Source organism: Ascaphus truei, chromosome 6 (genome assembly GCF_040206685.1).
Source record: "Ascaphus truei isolate aAscTru1 chromosome 6, aAscTru1.hap1, whole genome shotgun sequence".
In the NCBI taxonomy this organism is placed as follows: Eukaryota; Metazoa; Chordata; class Amphibia; order Anura; family Ascaphidae; genus Ascaphus; species Ascaphus truei.
The window spans coordinates 46,457,515-46,476,537 of NC_134488.1; the positions used below are offsets into that span (position 1 = coordinate 46,457,515).

At 56.8% G+C, this 19,023-nt stretch overlaps 1 protein-coding gene across 5 annotated transcripts in view; it reads right to left on the reverse strand.

The window, feature by feature from the left end:
• The window catches only part of ARHGEF12 (Rho guanine nucleotide exchange factor 12), a 68,341-nt gene that overhangs the window by 25,942 nt on the left and 23,376 nt on the right, over positions 1–19,023 (reverse strand). For all 5 annotated transcript variants that reach the window (XM_075604131.1, XM_075604130.1, XM_075604132.1 and 2 more), the window contains 9 exons: positions 18,427–18,541; positions 17,208–17,313; positions 16,285–16,497; positions 14,635–14,767; positions 14,516–14,551; positions 10,294–10,448; positions 8,927–9,073; positions 6,730–6,815; positions 6,513–6,638 (listed from right to left, as the gene is read on the reverse strand). In XM_075604131.1, coding sequence (XP_075460246.1) covers positions 6,513–6,638; positions 6,730–6,815; positions 8,927–9,073; positions 10,294–10,448; positions 14,516–14,551; positions 14,635–14,767; positions 16,285–16,497; positions 17,208–17,313; positions 18,427–18,541 — 1,117 coding nt within the window. The remainder of the gene's footprint in view (positions 1–6,512; positions 6,639–6,729; positions 6,816–8,926; positions 9,074–10,293; positions 10,449–14,515; positions 14,552–14,634; positions 14,768–16,284; positions 16,498–17,207; positions 17,314–18,426; positions 18,542–19,023) is intronic.

Genomic DNA, 19,023 nt, shown 5'->3' on the forward strand with positions numbered 1-19,023 from the left:
ATTACTGCCGGACCACCCTGCGTGTAACCCGTATTACTGCCGGACCCCCCTGCGTGTAACCCGTATTACTGCCGGACCCCCCTGCGTGTAACCCGTATTACTGCCGGACCCCCCTGCGTGTAACCCGTATTACTGCCGGACCCCCCTGCGTGTAACCCGTATTACTGCCGGACCACACTGCGTGTAACCCGTATTACTGCCGGACCCCCCTGCGTGTAACCCGTATTACTGCCGGACCCCCTGCGTGTAACCCGTATTACTGCCGGACCACCCTGCGTGTAACCCGTATTACTGCCGGACCACCCTGCGTGTAACCCGTATTACTGCCGGACCACCCTGCGTGTAACCCGTATTACTGCCGGACCACCCTGCGTGTAACCCGTATTACTGCCGGACCACCCTGCGTGTAACCCGTATTACTGCCGGACCACCCTGCGTGTAACCCGTATTACTGCCGGACCCCCCTGCGTGTAACCCGTATTACTGCCGGACCCCCCTGCGTGTAACCCGTATTACTGCCGGACCCCCCTGTGTGTAACCCGTATTACTGCCGGACCACCCTGTGTGTAACCCGAATTACTGCCGGACCCCCCTGTGTGTAACCCGTATTACTGCCGGACCACCCTGTTTGTAACCCGTATTACTGCCGAAACCCCCCTGCGTGTAACCCGTATTACTGCCGGACCACCCTGTGTGTAACCCGTATTACTGCCGGACCCCCTGTGTGTAACCCGTATTACTGCCGGACCCCCCTGTGTGTAACCCCTATTACTGCCGGACCACCCTGCGTGTAACCCGTATTACTGCCGGACCACCCTGTGTGTAACCCGTATTACTGCCGGACCACCCTGCGTGTAACCCGTATTACTGCCGGACCCCCCTGCGTGTAACCCGTATTACTGCCGGACCACCCTGCGTGTAACCCGTATTACTGCCGGACCACCCTGCGTGTATCCCGTATTACTGCCGGACCACGCTGCGTGTAACCCGTATTACTGCCGGACCACCCTGTGTGTAACCCGTATTACTGCCGGACAACCCTGTGTGTAACCCGTATTACTGCCGGACCCCCCTGCGTGTAACCCGTATTACTGCCGGACCCCCCTGTGTGTAACCCGTATTACTGCCGGACCACCCTGCGTGTAACCCGTATTACTGCCGGCCCCCCCTGTGTGTAACCCGTATTACTGCCGGACCACCCTGCGTATAACCCGTATTACTGCCGGACCACCCTGTGTATAACCCGTATTACTGCCGGACCACCCTGTGTGTAACCCGTATTACTGCCGGACCACCCTGCGTTTAACCCGTATTACTGCCGGACCACCCTGCGTGTAACCCGTATTACTGCCGGACCACCCTGCGTGTAACCCGTATTACTGCCGGAACACCCTGCGTGTAACCCGTATTACTGCCGGATCACCCTGCGTGTAACCCGTATTACTGCCGGACCACCCTGTGTGTAACCCGTATTACTGCCGGACCCCCCTGTGTGTAACCCGTATTACTGCCGGACCACCCTGCGTGTAACCCGTATTACTGCCGGACCACCCTGCGTGTAACCCGTATTACTGCCGGACCCCCTGTGTGTAACCCGTATTACTGCCGGACCCCCTGTGTTTAACCCGTATTACTGCCGGACCACCCTGCGTGTAACCCGTATTACTGCCGGACCACCCTGCGTGTAACCCGTATTACTGCCGGACCCCCCTGCGTGTAACCCGTATTACTGCCGGACCCCCCTGCGTGTAACCCGTATTACTGCCGGACCACCCTGCGTGTAACCCGTATTACTGCCGGACCCCCCTGCGTGTAACCCGTATTACTGCCGGACCACCCTGCGTGTAACCCGTATTACTGCCGGACCACCCTGCGTGTAACCCGTATTACTGCCGGACCCCCCTGCGTGTAACCCGTATTACTGCCGGACCCCTCTGCGTGTAACCCGTATTACTGCCGGACCACCCTGCGTGTAACCCGTATTACTGCCGGACCACCCTGCGTGTAACCCGTATTACTGCCGGACCACCCTGAGTGTAACCCGTATTACTGCCGTACCACCCTGTGTGTAACCCGTATTACTGCCGGACCCCCCTGTGTGTAACCCGTATTACTGCCGGACCACCCTGTGTGTAACCCGTATTACTGCCGGCCCCCCCTGTGTGTAACCCGTATTACTGCCGGACCACCCTGTGTGTAACCCGTACTACTGCCGGCCCCCCCTGTGTGTAACCCGTACTACTGCCGGCCCCCCCTGTGTGTAACCCGTATTACTGCCGGCCCCCCCTGTGTGTAACCCGTATTACTGCCGGACCACCCTGCGTGTAACCCGTATTACTGCCGGACCACCCTGCGTGTAACCCGTATTACTGCCGGACCACCCTGCGTGTAACCCGTATTACTGCCGGACCACCCTGCGTGTAACCCGTATTACTGCCGGACCCCCCTGCGTGTAACCCGTATTACTGCCGGACCACCCTGCGTGTAACCCGTATTACTGCCGGACCCCCCTGCGTGTAACCCGTATTACTGCCGGACCCCCCTGCGTGTAACCCGTATTACTGCCGGACCACCCTGCGTGTAACCCGTATTACTGCCGGACCCCCCTGCGTGTAACCCGTATTACTGCCGGACCCCCCTGCGTGTAACCCGTATTACTGCCGGACCACCCTGCGTGTAACCCGTATTACTGCCGGACCCCCCTGCGTGTAACCCGTATTACTGCCGGACCACCCTGCGTGTAACCCGTATTACTGCCGGACCACCCTGCGTGTAACCCGTATTACTGCCGGACCCCCCTGCGTGTAACCCGTATTACTGCCGGACCCCCCTGCGTGTAACCCGTATTACTGCCGGACCACCCTGCGTGTAACCCGTATTACTGCCGGACCACCCTGCGTGTAACCCGTATTACTGCCGGACCACCCTGAGTGTAACCCGTATTACTGCCGTACCACCCTGTGTGTAACCCGTATTACTGCCGGACCCCCCTGTGTGTAACCCGTATTACTGCCGGACCACCCTGTGTGTAACCCGTATTACTGCCGGCCCCCCCTGTGTGTAACCCGTATTACTGCCGGACCACCCTGTGTGTAACCCGTACTACTGCCGGCCCCCCCTGTGTGTAACCCGTACTACTGCCGGCCCCCCCTGTGTGTAACCCGTATTACTGCCGGCCCCCCCTGTGTGTAACCCGTATTACTGCCGGACCACCCTGCGTGTAACCCGTATTACTGCCGGACCACCCTGCGTGTAACCCGTATTACTGCCGGACCACCCTGCGTGTAACCCGTATTACTGCCGGACCACCCTGCGTGTAACCCGTATTACTGCCGGACCACCCTGCGTGTAACCCGTATTACTGCCGGACCACCCTGCGTGTAACCCGTATTACTGCCGGACCACCCTGCGTGTAACCCGTATTACTGCCGGACCACCCTGCGTGTAACCCGTATTACTGCCGGACCCCCCTGTGTGTAACCCGTATTACTGCCGGACCCCCCTGTGTGTAACCCGTATTACTGCCGGACCACCCTGCGTGTAACCCGTATTACTGCCGGACCACCCTGCGTGTAACCCGTATTACTGCCGGACCACCCTGTGTGTAACCCGTATTACTGCCGGACCACCCTGTGTGTAACCCGTATTACTGCCGGACCCCCGTGTGTAACCCGTATTACTGCCGGACCACCCTGCGTGTAACCCGTATTACTGCCGGACCACCCTGCGTGTAACCCGTATTACTGCCGGACCCCCCTGTGTGTAACCCGTATTACTGCCGGACCACCCTGCGTGTAACCCGTATTACTGCCGGACCACCCTGCGTGTAACCCGTATTACTGCCGGACCACCCTGCGTGTAACCCGTATTACTGCCGGACCCCCGTGTGTATCCGTATTACTGCCGGACCCCCGTGTGTAACCCGTATTACTGCAGGACCCCCCTGTGTGTAACCCGTATTACTGCCGGACCCCCCTGTGTGTAACCCGTATTACTGCCGGACCACCCTGCGTGTAACCCGTATTACTGCCGGACCCCCCTGCGTGTAACCCGTATTACTGCCGGACCACCCTGCGTGTAACCCGTATTACTGCCGGACCACCCTGCGTGTAACCCGTATTACTGCCGGACCACCCTGCGTGTAACCCGTATTACTGCCGGACCACCCTGTGTGTAACCCGTATTACTGCCGGACCACCCTGTGTGTAACCCGTATTACTGCCGGACCACCCTGTGTGTAACCCGTATTACTGCCGGACCCCCGTGTGTAACCCGTATTACTGCCGGACCCCCGTGTGTAACCCGTATTACTGCCGGACCCCCCTGCGTGTAACCCGTATTACTGCCGGACCACCCTGCGTGTAACCCGTATTACTGCCGGACCACCCTGCGTGTAACCCGTATTACTGCCGGACCCCCCTGTGTGTAACCCGTATTACTGCCGGACCACCCTGCGTGTAACCCGTATTACTGCCGGACCCCCTGTGTGTAACCCGTATTACTGCCGGACCACCCTGCGTGTAACCCGTATTACTGCCGGACCACCCTGCGTGTAACCCGTATTACTGCCGGACCACCCTGCGTGTAGTGTAACCCGTATTACTGCCGGACCCCCCTGTGTGTAACCCGTATTACTGCCGGACCCCCCTGTGTGTAACCCGTATTACTGCCGGACCACCCTGCGTGTAACCCGTATTACTGCCGGACCACCCTGCGTGTAACCCGTATTACTGCCGGACCCCCTGTGTGTAACCCGTATTACTGCCGGACCCCCCTGTGTGTAACCCGTATTACTGCCGGACCACCCTGCGTGTAACCCGTATTACTGCCGGACCACCCTGCGTGTAACCCGTATTACTGCCGGACCACCCTGTGTGTAACCCGTATTACTGCCGGACCACCCTGCGTGTAACCCGTATTACTGCCGGACCACCCTGCGTGTAACCCGTATTACTGCCGGACCCCCCTGCGTGTAATTCGTATTACTGCCGGACCCCCCTGTGTGTAACCCGTATTACTGCCGGACCCCCCTGCGTGTAATCCGTATTACTGCCGGACCCCCCTGTGTGTAACCCGTATTACTGCCGGACCCCCCTGCGTGTAACCCGTATTACTGCCGGACCACCCTGTGTGTAACCCGTATTACTGCCGGACCCCCCTGTGTGTAACCCGTATTACTGCCGGACCACCCTGTGTGTAACCCGTATTACTGCCGGACCCCCCTGCGTGTAACCCGTATTACTGCCGGACCACCCTGTGTGTATCCCATATTACTGCCAGACCCCCCTGTGTGTAACCCGTATTACTGCCGGACCCCCCTGTGTGTAACCCGTATTACTGCCGGACCCCCCTGTGTGTAACCCGTATTACTGCCGGACCCCCCTGCGTGTAACCCGTATTACTGCCGGACCACCCTGTGTGTAACCCGTATTACTGCCGGACCCCCCTGTGTGTAACCCGTATTACTGCCGGACCCCCCTGTGTGTAACCCTTATTACTGCCGCTGCCAGACCACACTGCGTGTATCCCGTATTACTTCCGGACCACCCTGCGTGTATCCCATGTTACTGCCGGACCACCCTGCGTGTAACCCGTATTACTGCCGGACCACCCTGCGTGTAACCCGTATTACAAGGGTCTCGCACTCCTATTTTAGCCGTTATTAAAATGATATCATGTAGAATAGATCCTAAATGAAATGATGACTGCTCTGTTCTAGTGTCACCTTCCATAACCTATATTATTACTCATCTCAGCACCGTCACAACCACCGCCCGCCTACTCTATCATCACCCTACATAAAACCCCAAACCTCATCTGCCCTAATGTCCCCCTACACGTGATCTATAACGATCGTACCAAATCACTAGAGACGGGCGGACCTGTCCAAACCCATTTCTCGGATTTTCCAGAGTTATCCATTCAAAACCCGTTCCGCCGTGTAAAATCCGCCGACGGATCGTAACAGTCTCAATCCGCGCGGATTCACCCAAACCCGCCATTGGGTACAATCCGCTGACTGATTTTAAGAATCTGCGGTTTGGATTGTCGGCGTTAAAATAAATAAATAAATATTTGAAAAATTCAGGAAAAGGCGAATCGCCATTTTTGACGCTGATCCGCAGAAATCCGCGGCCAAAGGACCAAAATCCACAAAAAATGTGCCCTATCTCTACAAACAACCTATATTGTAAGTGACGCCAAACTCCCCCGCTGTCACCTCGCATAACTAAAATTACAACGGACAATCTGGTACCCCCGCGTCTCACCCGAACCCTTGCTTTAAACAAATACTATAACCGCCACGGAAACACTACTCTCTGTGACATATAACACGGCTCCCCCCGCAGCACCCCACTTTCTGCCAGGCTGCATATAACACAGCATCACCACCCCCTGTATCCTGTATCCATCATGCAAGGGTCACCCGGGAAAGCTTGCTCCCGAAATGCCCCTGTACTGACACAGGCTGTACTACCAGGAACCCTGCCATCCTGATATCTCCCCCTCACCTGAACAAACGCCAGGAACTTGGGGTCTTTCTTCTGCCGGGATTTGATCACCTCCAAGGCGAAGGGCTGGTTGCTGCAGAAGGTGGCCACTGCCTGCGTCAACTTCTCCTCCCCGGCTCCGCTGAACTGTGGACACAGAAAGGGTCAACTGGGCTGCCACAGGGACAGAGCCACGTGTAAACTCCTGGGGGCACGCGGGGCATGGGAGGCAGCTTACCCAGGTCAGCACGTCCTCCCCGATCTGGTCAACCACAGATGTTTCGTAGCGTTTGCGGACGGCCTTCATCTGCTCGTTTAATCCAACTAAGGGGAGAGAGAGGGGTGAAGCAGGAGAGCAAGGAAGGGAGAGGGGGAGGGAAGGGGAGAGGGGAGAAAGAGAGGGGAGAAAAAGGGGAGAAGCAGGAGAGCAAGGAAGGGAGAGGGGAGAAAAAGGGGAGAAGCAGGAGAGCAAGGAAGGGAGAGGGGAAGGGAGAGGGGAGAAAGAGAGGGGAGAAGCAGGAGAGCAAGGAAGGGAGAGGGGAGAAAAAGGGGAGAAGCAGGAGAGCAAGGAAGGGAGAGGGGAAGGTAAAGGGAGAGGGGAGAGAGGGGAGAAGCAGGAGAGCAAGGAAGGGAGAGGGGGAGGGAAAAGGAGAGGGAAAGGGAGAGGGGGAGGGAAAGGGGGGAGAGAGAGGGGGGATAAGGGACTCATTTACAACAAAAGACTTGTTTGTCTTACATTTGTGTGTGAGACTATATACAGCAACTGTTTCATACGCCCATAATATATATTTTCTATAACTGTGCATGCAATGTCTTGTATATAATGTATACCCTGTTCATTTATGTAACTGTATTTGTAACTATGTATTATTTGTCTTAACTCTGTGCCCAGGACATACGTGAAAACGAGAGGTAACTCTGAATGTATTACTTCCTGGTAAAATATTTTATAAATAAATATAGCAGTACAGCATCTTTATTTTTTTAGTTGTATATTTATTTTCCTTTAACATGTATATTCACTTTTATTTTCAGCGATTGTGGATTTATACTATTTATTTATGCAGCTAGCTTAAAGTTCTAGGCCTGTAAGACCTCTGACAGGTTGTAATATTCCCATTTATGGGTATTAATGAGGGTTTTTGTTTTAAAGCACAATTTATTCCCACTGAGCGTGAGACTTTCTTTCTTTGTTACCTTATTTTATTTTTCCATTTCTTATTAGAATCAATAAATAATCCACCTTTGAAGTTCTAGCACATAAAAAGGCAAATATAATGTCAAGTGCACAGAGTAGGTAGGTATATTAAAAGGCTTGCGACGCGGCACAGATTATAATATTCACAGTTTCATCTGATTAGTCAACGTGCGAAAAACACACATTTACACACAAAATAGCAGAACGTAAATAAAAGTAAATAAGGAAAGATGCAGCAGAAATAGAGGTTTCAGGCCCAATCATCTAAAGCAGCAGTTCCCAATACAGGCATACCCCGCTTTAAGTACACTCACTTTAAGTACACTCGCGAGTAAGTTCATATCGCCCAATAGGCAAACGGCAGCTCACGCATGCACCTGTCATCACGTCCTGAACAGCAATACCGGCTCCCTACCTGTACCGAAGCTGTGCGCAAGTGGGGAGACTATAGAGCCTGTTACACATGCGTTATTTACATCAGTTATGCACGTATATAATGATTGCAGTACAGTACATGCATCGATAAGTGGGAAAAGGTAGTGCTTCACTTTAAGTAAATTTTCGCTTTACATACATGCTCCGGTCCCATTGCGTACGTTAATGCGGGGTATGCCTGTAATTTGAAACTGGGCCAGCGCAAAGTTTTGCTTTATCCTTTCAGATCCCCATATATTTAATCCTATATAGAGTTCATTTCAGCCAGTGGAAGCAGATATAATGCATATAACACGGTGAAACATGATTACGTTTCGGAAGTGGACGCAATGAATCCATTCCTGAATTCAGTAACAGCAAACCCCTTCCCCACCCCGAGATCAATGCTCTTCTGTTATTCGGCATATCCATATATACCTTTCCTTCCTAAAAAGAGGTCTAACCTTCTCTTAATATCGCCTGTATTAAGCAACGATAGTAAATGCCACATATTTGCTGCCCTTTCCTCGGCTCTCATCACAAGGGATGACCCTGTGTCCTGTCCGTGGGATGAAACTTGCCCTTGAACATTCCTTGTATTGACCTTGAATATATTTGTATAACGGGGGCCCGCTTCCCACGTTGGGAAATACCAATAGACGCCTTCCAGCCTGCAACCGAACCCCACGAGCGATGGAATACAAGGTGCGTCAATCTAATCCCAACACATCGTCCCACCCCGGTGAGAGATCCCTTCCACCTGCAGATCAGGGGGAGCGACCCACCCACTTTATTTGGGGCGTAGCTCTCCCCGGGGACGCACCGTGGAGCTGCAGGATCTCCTCCAGGTTGGAGAAGATATTTCGGGTGTCGGCGGGCAGCAGTATGTTCTCGCGGGTCACCCGCTGGTGAAACACCTGGTCCAGGACGTTCAGCGTGCGCACGTGAGCCCGCTCAGTGTAAAACAGTTCTAAGGAGGGAGGAAAGCGAGAGTCAGGAAGGCGAAGAGTAGTGCGCCCGCTGTATATAGAAATAACCCCGTACAGATTAGAGCGCAGACGCGTTTACCAGCGCACCGGAAATCTCTCAGAACTCACTATATTTGTATGGGGTGTCAGTGTCACATGGTAAGGTACCAACGACAGGTCCAGTGTAACCAACAGTAACATAATCCTTTGTAGAGGGACACACACACACACACACACACACACACACACACACACACACACACACACACACACACACACACACACACACACACACACACACACACACACACACACACACACACACACACACACACACACACACCTCTCTACCAGTATCTGCACAGAGATAAAGATCATTATTATAGGGGCACTCCTAAATAAGGTTCAGCAAAGTACTCCTCTTTGCGAGTCCAGGGTAGAGATCGGCGAATCTGCCCAGATCCGTTTCCGCATTTTTGCGGCTGTTACCCCCAACATCCGTTTCGTGGTGTAAAATCTGCAAACGGATTTGGGCGGTTTCAATCCACGCAGATTCATTTAAAAAAACGCCATTGGAGACAACCCGTGGACGGATTTGTAGAATTTAATCCGCGGATTCAGCCATTCAGATGGCGAAATCCCCGCATTGTATTGGTAATAATAATTAAAAAATCCGGAAAGTACGGAAAAAAAAATCGCCCTTTTTGAGATCAAAGGACCAAAGGAACCGGCCGATCCGCTGCGAATTCAAATTCGCCCCCAAAATTCACCCGTCTCCGGTCCCGAAATCCAGCAGGAACATATACTTAAAATAAATAGCTGTTCTAAGCTCCAACATGTTACAAATGTTCTTCCTATATTCAATCCATAGAAAAATACAAGCAATATCGGGTGACGTTTCGCGCCTCGCCGGCCCGAGCGCCTGCCTATCTATATAGCACTACTATATGTGTATACATCATGTAAGCTGTGCCAGGGGCACACAGCACCTTGGACAAAGGATGCCACTTTTATACTTCGGAGTGCTGTGGACATTCTTCTATCATAACGTGCCCACCACACAGACATCTCAACAATGACTCCATGCCCATCCCATGAAATGTTCCATACATAACCCCACCATTGTTTTATACACACAGTATGCAGGTAGTATACGGATACACATATAGATGTTTATATAATGCTGAGGAAGCAGTGGTGTCACACTGCCGCTCTCCCTCACCGTGTATCACCTCCTGCTGCTTTATCTCGTGTGGTTTCAGGCCCTGCAGGATGTCGCGGCTCACAAGCTGCTGCCAGTTAGGGGGGTCGAGGTCCAGGTCATGGTCGTAGAGCTCGTCCTCGCTGTGTGTGTCACCGAGACCCAGGATGTCCAACCTACACAAGGGAGCAGAGTGACCTGGGGTTCTACCAGCCGCCCCATCCCTGCCAAAGGGATCACCGACACATAGAAAAGCAATATAACAGGAAGAGCCGCGCAAGCAGGCGGCGACCGGCAGAGCCGCGCAAGCAGGCGGTGACCGGCAGAGCCGCGCAAGCAGGCGGCGACCGGCAGAGCCGCGCAAGCAAGCGGCGACCGGCAGAGCCGCGCAAGCAGGCGGCGACCGGCAGAGCCGCGCAAGCAGGCGGCGACCGGCAGGGCCGCGCAAGCAGGCGGCGACCGGCAGGGCCGCGCAAGCAGGCGGCGACCGGCAGGGCCGCGCAAGCAGGCGGCGACCGGCAGAGCCGCGCAAGCAGGCGGCGACCGGCAGAGCCGCGCAAGCAGGCGGCGACCGGCAGGGCCGCGCAAGCAGGCGGCGACCGGCAGGGCCGCGCAAGCAGGCGGCGACCGGCAGGGCCGCGCAAGCAGGCGGCGACCGGCAGAGCCGCGCAAGCAGGCGGCGACCGGCAGGGCCGCGCAAGCAGGCGGCGACCGGCAGGGCCGCGCAAGCAGGCAGCGACCGGCAGGGCCGCGCAAGCAGGCAGCGACCGGCAGGGCCGCGCAAGCAGGCAGCGACCGGCAGGGCCGCGCAAGCAGGCAGCGACCGGCAGGGCCGCGCAAGCAGGCAGCGACCGGCAGGGCCGCGCAAGCAGGCAGCGACCGGCAGGGCCGCGCAAGCAGGCAGCGACCGGCAGGGCCGCGCAAGCAGGCAGCGACCGGCAGGGCCGCGCAAGCAGGCAGCGACCGGCAGGGCCGCGCAAGCAGGCAGAGACCGGCAGGGCCGCGCATGCAGGCAGCGACCGGCAGGGCCGCGCAAGCAGGCAGCGACCGGCAGGGCCGCGCAAGCAGGCAGAGACCGGCAGGGCCGCGCAACCAGGCAGAGACCGGCAGGGCCGCGCAACCAGGCAGCGACCGGCAGGGCCGCGCAAGCAGGCAGCGACCGGCAGGGCCGCGCAAGCAGGCAGCGACCGGAAGGGCCGCGCAAGCAGGCAGCGACCGGCAGGGCCGCGCAAGCAGGCAGCGACCGGCAGGGCCGCGCAAGCAGGCAGCGACCGGCAGAGCCGCGCAAGCAGGCAGCGACCGGCAGGGCCGCGCAAGCAGGCAGCGACCGGCAGGGCCGCGCAAGCAGGCAGCGACCGGCAGGGCCGCGCAAGCAGGCAGCGACCGGCAGGGCCGCGCAAGCAGGCAGCGACCGGCAGGGCCGCGCAAGCAGGCAGCGACCGGCAGAGCCGCGCAACCAGGCAGCGACCGGCAGGGCCGCGCAAGCAGGCAGCGACCGGCAGAGCCGCGCAACCAGGCAGCGACCGGCAGGGCCGCGCAAGCAGGCAGCGACCGGCAGAGCCGCGCAACCAGGCAGCGACCGGCAGGGCCGCGCAAGCAGGCAGCGACCGGCAGGGCCGCGCAACCAGGCAGCGACCGGCAGGGCCGCGCAAGCAGGCAGCGACCGGCAGAGCCGCGCAAGCAGGCAGCGACCGGCAGAGCCGCGCAAGCAGGCAGCGACCGGCAGAGCCGCGCAAGCAGGCAGCGACCGGCAGAGCCGCGCAAGCAGGCAGCGACCGGCAGAGCCGCGCAAGCAGGCAGCGACCGGCAGAGCCGCGCAAGCAGGCAGCGACCGGCAGAGCCGCGCAAGCAGGCAGCGACCGGCAGAGCCGCGCAAGCAGGCAGCGACCGGCAGAGCCGCGCAAGCAGGCAGCGACCGGCAGAGCCGCGCAAGCAGGCAGCGACCGGCAGAGCCGCGCAAGCAGGCAGCGACCGGCAGAGCCGCGCAAGCAGGCAGCGACCGGCAGAGCCGCGCAAGCAGGCAGCGACCGGCAGAGCCGCGCAAGCAGGCAGCGACCGGCAGAGCCGCGCAAGCAGGCAGCGACCGGCAGAGCCGCGCAAGCAGGCAGCGACCGGCAGAGCCGCGCAAGCAGGCAGCGACCGGCAGAGCCGCGCAAGCAGGCAGCGACCGGCAGAGCCGCGCAAGCAGGCAGCGACCGGCAGAGCCGCGCAAGCAGGCAGCGACCGGCAGAGCCGCGCAAGCAGGCAGCGACCGGCAGAGCCGCGCAAGCAGGCAGCGACCGGCAGAGCCGCGCAAGCAGGCAGCGACCGGCAGAGCCGCGCAAGCAGGCAGCGACCGGCAGAGCCGCGCAAGCAGGCAGCGACCGGCAGAGCCGCGCAAGCAGGCAGCGACCGGCAGAGCCGCGCAAGCAGGCAGCGACCGGCAGAGCCGCGCAAGCAGGCAGCGACCGGCAGAGCCGCGCAAGCAGGCAGCGACCGGCAGAGCCGCGCAAGCAGGCAGCGACCGGCAGAGCCGCGCAAGCAGGCAGCGACCGGCAGAGCCGCGCAAGCAGGCAGCGACCGGCAGAGCCGCGCAAGCAGGCAGCGACCGGCAGAGCCGCGCAAGCAGGCAGCGACCGGCAGAGCCGCGCAAGCAGGCAGCGACCGGCAGAGCCGCGCAAGCAGGCAGCGACCGGCAGAGCCGCGCAAGCAGGCAGCGACCGGCAGAGCCGCGCAAGCAGGCAGCGACCGGCAGAGCCGCGCAAGCAGGCAGCGACCGGCAGAGCCGCGCAAGCAGGCAGCGACCGGCAGAGCCGCGCAAGCAGGCAGCGACCGGCAGAGCCGCGCAAGCAGGCAGCGACCGGCAGAGCCGCGCAAGCAGGCAGCGACCGGCAGAGCCGCGCAAGCAGGCAGCGACCGGCAGAGCCGCGCAAGCAGGCAGCGACCGGCAGAGCCGCGCAAGCAGGCAGCGACCGGCAGAGCCGCGCAAGCAGGCAGCGACCGGCAGAGCCGCGCAAGCAGGCAGCGACCGGCAGAGCCGCGCAAGCAGGCAGCGACCGGCAGAGCCGCGCAAGCAGGCAGCGACCGGCAGAGCCGCGCAACCAGGCAGCGACCGGCAGAGCCGCGCAACCAGGCAGCGACCGGCAGAGCCGCGCAACCAGGCAGCGACCGGCAGAGCCGCGCAAGCAGGCAGCGACCGGCAGAGCCGCGCAAGCAGGCAGGCGACCGGCAGAGCCGAGCAAGCAGGCAGGCGACCGGCAGAGCCGAGCAAGCAGGCAGCGACCGGCAGAGCCGCGCAAGCAGGCAGCGACCGGCAGAGCCGCGCAAGCAGGCAGCGACCGGCAGAGCCGCGCAAGCAGGCAGCGACCGGCAGAGCCGCGCAAGCAGGCAGCGACCGGCAGAGCCGCGCAAGCAGGCAGCGACCGGCAGAGCCGCGCAAGCAGGCAGCGGCCGGCAGAGCCGCGCAAGCAGGCAGCGGCCGGCAGAGCCGCGCAAGCAGGCAGCGGCCGGCAGAGCCGCGCAAGCAGGCAGCGGCCGGCAGAGCCGCGCAAGCAGGCAGCGGCCGGCAGAGCCGCGCAAGCAGGCAGCGGCCGGCAGAGCCGCGCAAGCAGGCAGCGGCCGGCAGAGCCGCGCAAGCAGGCAGCGACCGGCAGAGCCGCGCAAGCAGGCAGCGACCGGCAGAGCCGCGCAAGCAGGCAGCGACCGGCAGAGCCGCGCAAGCAGGCAGCGACCGGCAGAGCCGCGCAAGCAGGCAGCGACCGGCAGAGCCGCGCAAGCAGGCAGCGACCGGCAGAGCCGCGCAAGCAGGCAGCGACCGGCAGAGCCGCGCAAGCAGGCAGCGACCGGCAGAGCCGCGCAAGCAGGCAGCGACCGGCAGAGCCGCGCAAGCAGGCAGCGACCGGCAGAGCCGCGCAACCAGGCAGCGACCGGCAGAGCCGCGCAAGCAGGCAGCGACCGGCAGAGCCGCGCAAGCAGGCAGCGACCGGCAGAGCCGCGCAACCAGGCAGCGACCGGCAGAGCCGCGCAAGCAGGCAGCGACCGGCAGAGCCACGTAACCGGCAGAGGTCGGCAGAGCCGCACAACCAGGCAGCGACCGGCAGAGCCACGTAACAGGCAGAGGTCGGCAGAGCCGCGTACCCGTGCGACGGCTGCCAGAGTAATACATTGCCAGCATCCATTTCTTTCCTATTAATACACCAGTTGCTTTATTACTGCATTACGGATTACTTTACACACACGCTTACATAATGAAAAATTCACTCACTTTCTGAAGGGTTTGGGTGTTCCCAATTCACTAAATCTAGGAAGGGAGAGAAGGGGAAGTCAGTGCAGATAAAGTCAGTGCTTGGGAGGCCTCACCCAGAGAAGTCCGCACCCTCTTACCGGTCAGAGTCTCCGACCTCTTCCTGCAGGAGGTCCAGTTGAGGGGAGGGGAAGTCAAATATGGTGGCGGGCGTGCGGGGTGTCCCATCGCAGCAGTCCGCGGATGACTGCGCTTCCCCGGCGAGCTTCAGGGCTGGCGATGGGACAGAGGAGTGAGAGGGCTACTTGAACATCCCCAAAAGGACTGAGAGGAGGAGGTGGTTCAGGGGTCCTGCTTCAAAACCCAGCATAGGGAATCAGGGTCATAATTATTTCTATTTCACATACAGTTGTGTGAAGAGAAGAAAGTACACCCCCTTTCAATTCTATGGTTTTACATATCAGGACATAATAGTAATCATCTGTTCCTTAGCAAGTATGGTTTGTTTGGAAGGGTTGCCAGGAGAAAGCCTCCTCTTTCTAAAAAGAACATGGAAGCACAGTTTAGGTTTGCAAAGTTGCCTCTGAACAAACCACAAGACTTCTGGAACAATGTCCTTTGGACAGACAAGACCAAAGTGGAGATGTTTGGCCATAATGCACAGCGCCACGTTTGGCGAAAACCAAACACAGCATATCAGCACAAACACCTCATACCAACTGTCCAGCACGGTGGTGGAGGGGTGATGATTTGGGCTTGTTTTGCAGCCACAGGACCTGGGAACCTTGCAGTCATTGAGTCGACTATGAACTCCTCTGTATACCAAAGTATTCTAGAGTCAAATGTGAGGTCACCTGTCCGACAGCTAAAACTTGGCCGAAATTGGGTCATGCAACAGGACAATGATCCCAAGCACACCAGCAAATCTACAACAGAATGGCTGAAAAAGAAAAGAATCAAGGTGCTGCAATGGCCCAGTCAAAGTCCAGACCTCAACCTGATTGAAATGCTGTGGCGGGACCTTAAGAGAGCTGTGCATAAACAAATGCCCACAAACCTCAATGAACTGAAGCAACGTTGTAAAGAAGAGTGGGCCAAAATTCCTCCACAACGATGTGAGAGACTGATAGTCATACAGAAAACGATTACTTCAAATTATTGCTGCTAAAGGTGGTTCTACAAGCTATTGAATCATAAGGTATACTTAGTTTTTCACACATGGCTTCTCCATTTTGGCTTTATTTTTGTTAAATAAATCATGACACGGTGTGATATGTTATGTGTTATTGTTCATCTAAGGTTGTATTTACCTAATTTTTAGACCTGCTAAGGAACAGATGATTGTTATTATGTCCTGACATGTAAAACCATAGAATTCAAAGAGGGTGTACTTTCTTTTTCACGTGTGTGTATATATATACTGAGTTAAGTTATGGTGAGTAAAAAAGTGTGACAAAAACCCTCCACAGCAAAGCAAATATGCAAATGTAAATACAACTGTATGCTCATCTGCATGTCTTAGACAGGTCTGCAACCCCGCCTTTCACCATTATCACCCAGCACACAGCACTTCCACTGCAGCAAGGGATTCTGGGAAATGTATATATATATATATATATATATAGATATTTATATATATATAATATATATACTGTATATATATATATATATATATATATATATCCATCTACATATATATATATATATATATATATCAATAAAATAATGTTAATTAAAAGACTCAGAAGAGGCGGCACCCGTTTGAATATCTGCAGTGTAACTAGACTGACCCCCCTCAGACTCTCTGCCCCCGTCCGGAGAGCTGTACCCCCCTGCACCCGGATTAGATGCTGGGCTGAAAGGGGGGTGAGCGAAGTCTGGCCCTTCCATTGAGCCGCCGCTGGAGCGTGTCCTGCTGCCGTCCCCCGGCTCCGGGCTGCTGGATGAGGAGGTGGATAAGTGCTTGGGGTGCCGCTGCCTTTGGATTTCCATGGCCCTGCCAACTGTACACAGAGCTCAGTCACAACATGCACAACGTTGCCCCTCCCTCATGCACAACATGCCACCCCCCCCCTGCAGGCACCATTTGGTGGGAGACGTGGGAGGTTTTGGTGGGAGACGTGGGACGGGGTGTGAGGTTTTGGTGGGAGACGTGGGACGGGGTGTGAGGATTGGATGCAGAATGTGGGACAGGGTGTAAGGATTTGGTGGGAGACGTGGGAGGTTTTGGTGGGAGACGTGGGACAGGGTGGGAGGTTTTTCGTGGGAGACTTGGGACAGGGTGTGAGGATTTGGTGGGAGACGTGGGACAGGGTGGGAGGTTTTGGAGGGAGATGTGGGACAGGGTGGAAGGTTTTGGTGGGAGACGTGGGACAGGATGGGAGGTTTTGGTGGGAGACGTGGGACAGGGTGGGAGGTTTTGGTGGGAGACGTGGGACAGGGTGTGAGGATTGGATGCAGAATGTGGGACAGGGTGTGAGGATTTGGTGGGAGACGTGGGATTGGGTGGGAGACGTGGGATTGGGTTGGAGACGGTGTGTGAGGATTTGGTGGGAGACGTGGGTCGGGGTGTGAGGATTTGGTTGCAGAATGTCGAGCAGGGTGTGAGCATTTGGTGGGAGATGCCGGATGGGGTGTGGGGATTTGGTGGGAGACGTGGGAGGATTTGGTGGCAGACGTGGGACGGGAGGATTTGGTGGGACATGGCACATACTTGCATTGCTGTCCTGCCGGCTGGGTCTCCTGGGGGGTCCAAGGATGCTGGGGAACCCTCTGCGTTTCACCTTCTCCTCGCCCTCCCTCTCCTTCTTCATGCTTTGCTAAAGCCCAAACAGAACAACACGCCTCAGAGGACCAGAAATCAACAAAATCCCAACAGCGGAGGTTTGAAACCTTTGTTTTCATGTTGATCGGACAGTTTGTCAGCCCTGAAAGCCCCAGATACATCGCTCTGTGTTTGTAAAGTCATTCCGAAGCCGCCATTAGTAACAGCAGATAAACAGGCGCTGCTGATGTGCTTAAATTCAGTGTCCCCGGAGACATGCAAAACGATTTCATTTTCCAAGTCAGACAGCTACTTTAAGGGCGATTAAAGCTTTCAAAAAGGCAGCCAATTATACTGAGAAGATGTTTAAAAAATAACATTTCTTGACCTGCCCGTTTAAACAGAAATATTTTTTTTCGTGGGGTCCTTCACCAAGTATCACGTACATTAAACACTCAATGAAAAATACAATTACTCTGCATCTCGAGAGCATTAAAACCGAGCAGATGTTCTCTCACACCGATATGAAATGTATTTCCCCTAACGGTCTCCGTTTCTTTATCCTGCGCTGGACAACATGCTTCAGATTTACTGCTGGAATGTTTTACTTTTCGCGCAAAAAAACAAAAAATGTAGACCCTGAAAAAATAAATGTTTTTAGGTGGTATGATGAAGACTGTGCGTTACACGCCAGCATCTCTGTCCTACCCCCCAAAATAAAAACCAGCCGGATATATGCTGCAGGCAAAGACCCAACAGAAGATTTGGACGGTCGAGGCCACACTGTAATCGAGCATGAATGGAACCATTCTAATTGCAATGTGCCACGCTGTGGGCATGTGCTAAGTAACTGACTGGTTGCTTTATACCAGGGGCAGCCAACTCCAATCCCCAAGGGCAGCCAACAGGTCCGGTTTTCGGGATATCCCTGCTCCAGCACTGGTGGCTCAATCAGTGGCCCAATCAAGGATTGGCCAACTCCCGTCCTCAAGGGCCACCAACAGGCCAGGTTTGCAGGATATCCCTGCTTCAGCACAAGTGGCTCGATCAGTGGTGCAGTCTTCGACATAGGATATACTGCAAACCTGGCTTGTTGGTGGCCCTTGAAGACGGGAGTTGGCAAGTCCTGGTTTATAGTGTGAAACCCCCCCCCCCCCCGGCTGCCGACCTTGATCTTGGGCAGGAAACCGATGCGTCCGCGCTTCTGCTCCAGGCTCCGGAGCTCCTTCACCTTCACCCCGAGATGCTTCATGTACGTTAGGATCACGTACTGCATGGTGGAGCTGCGGAGGAACGGCAGCTGAATAGGGCACTTTCTCCCCCTGCCCCCCGCCAAGAAAGGTTCCGCCCGACCCGATCTCTCACTCCCTTTCAAGAAAACACCCGCTCCTCTTCATTTTACCTGGGCGCCCTTACAAAACATGGCCTCATTAGATTAGATCAAGTGCCAGTCTCTTTAATGGCTACCAATGGCAGAGAAATGTTTACGGGGTTATATTTGGGTGATTTCCGTACTTTTTAACCCACATCAGACTCCTATGAGCATTGTTTAGTAATTTCTAAACTTATGTAAACACTGGGCGCCGAGATTTGGGAGGGGTGCGATTTCCTCTGACCTCTTTTGTCCGATGTCACTGGGTTCAACAAGAATTTGCGCAGGCAAAGCTCCCTCTCTCCTGCTCTTTAATTGGCCATCTAATTAGGACAGGGTGATATATGGGTAAACACTCCCCCATTCAGAAAAGTTTGTGGGGGTGGAGGGGGG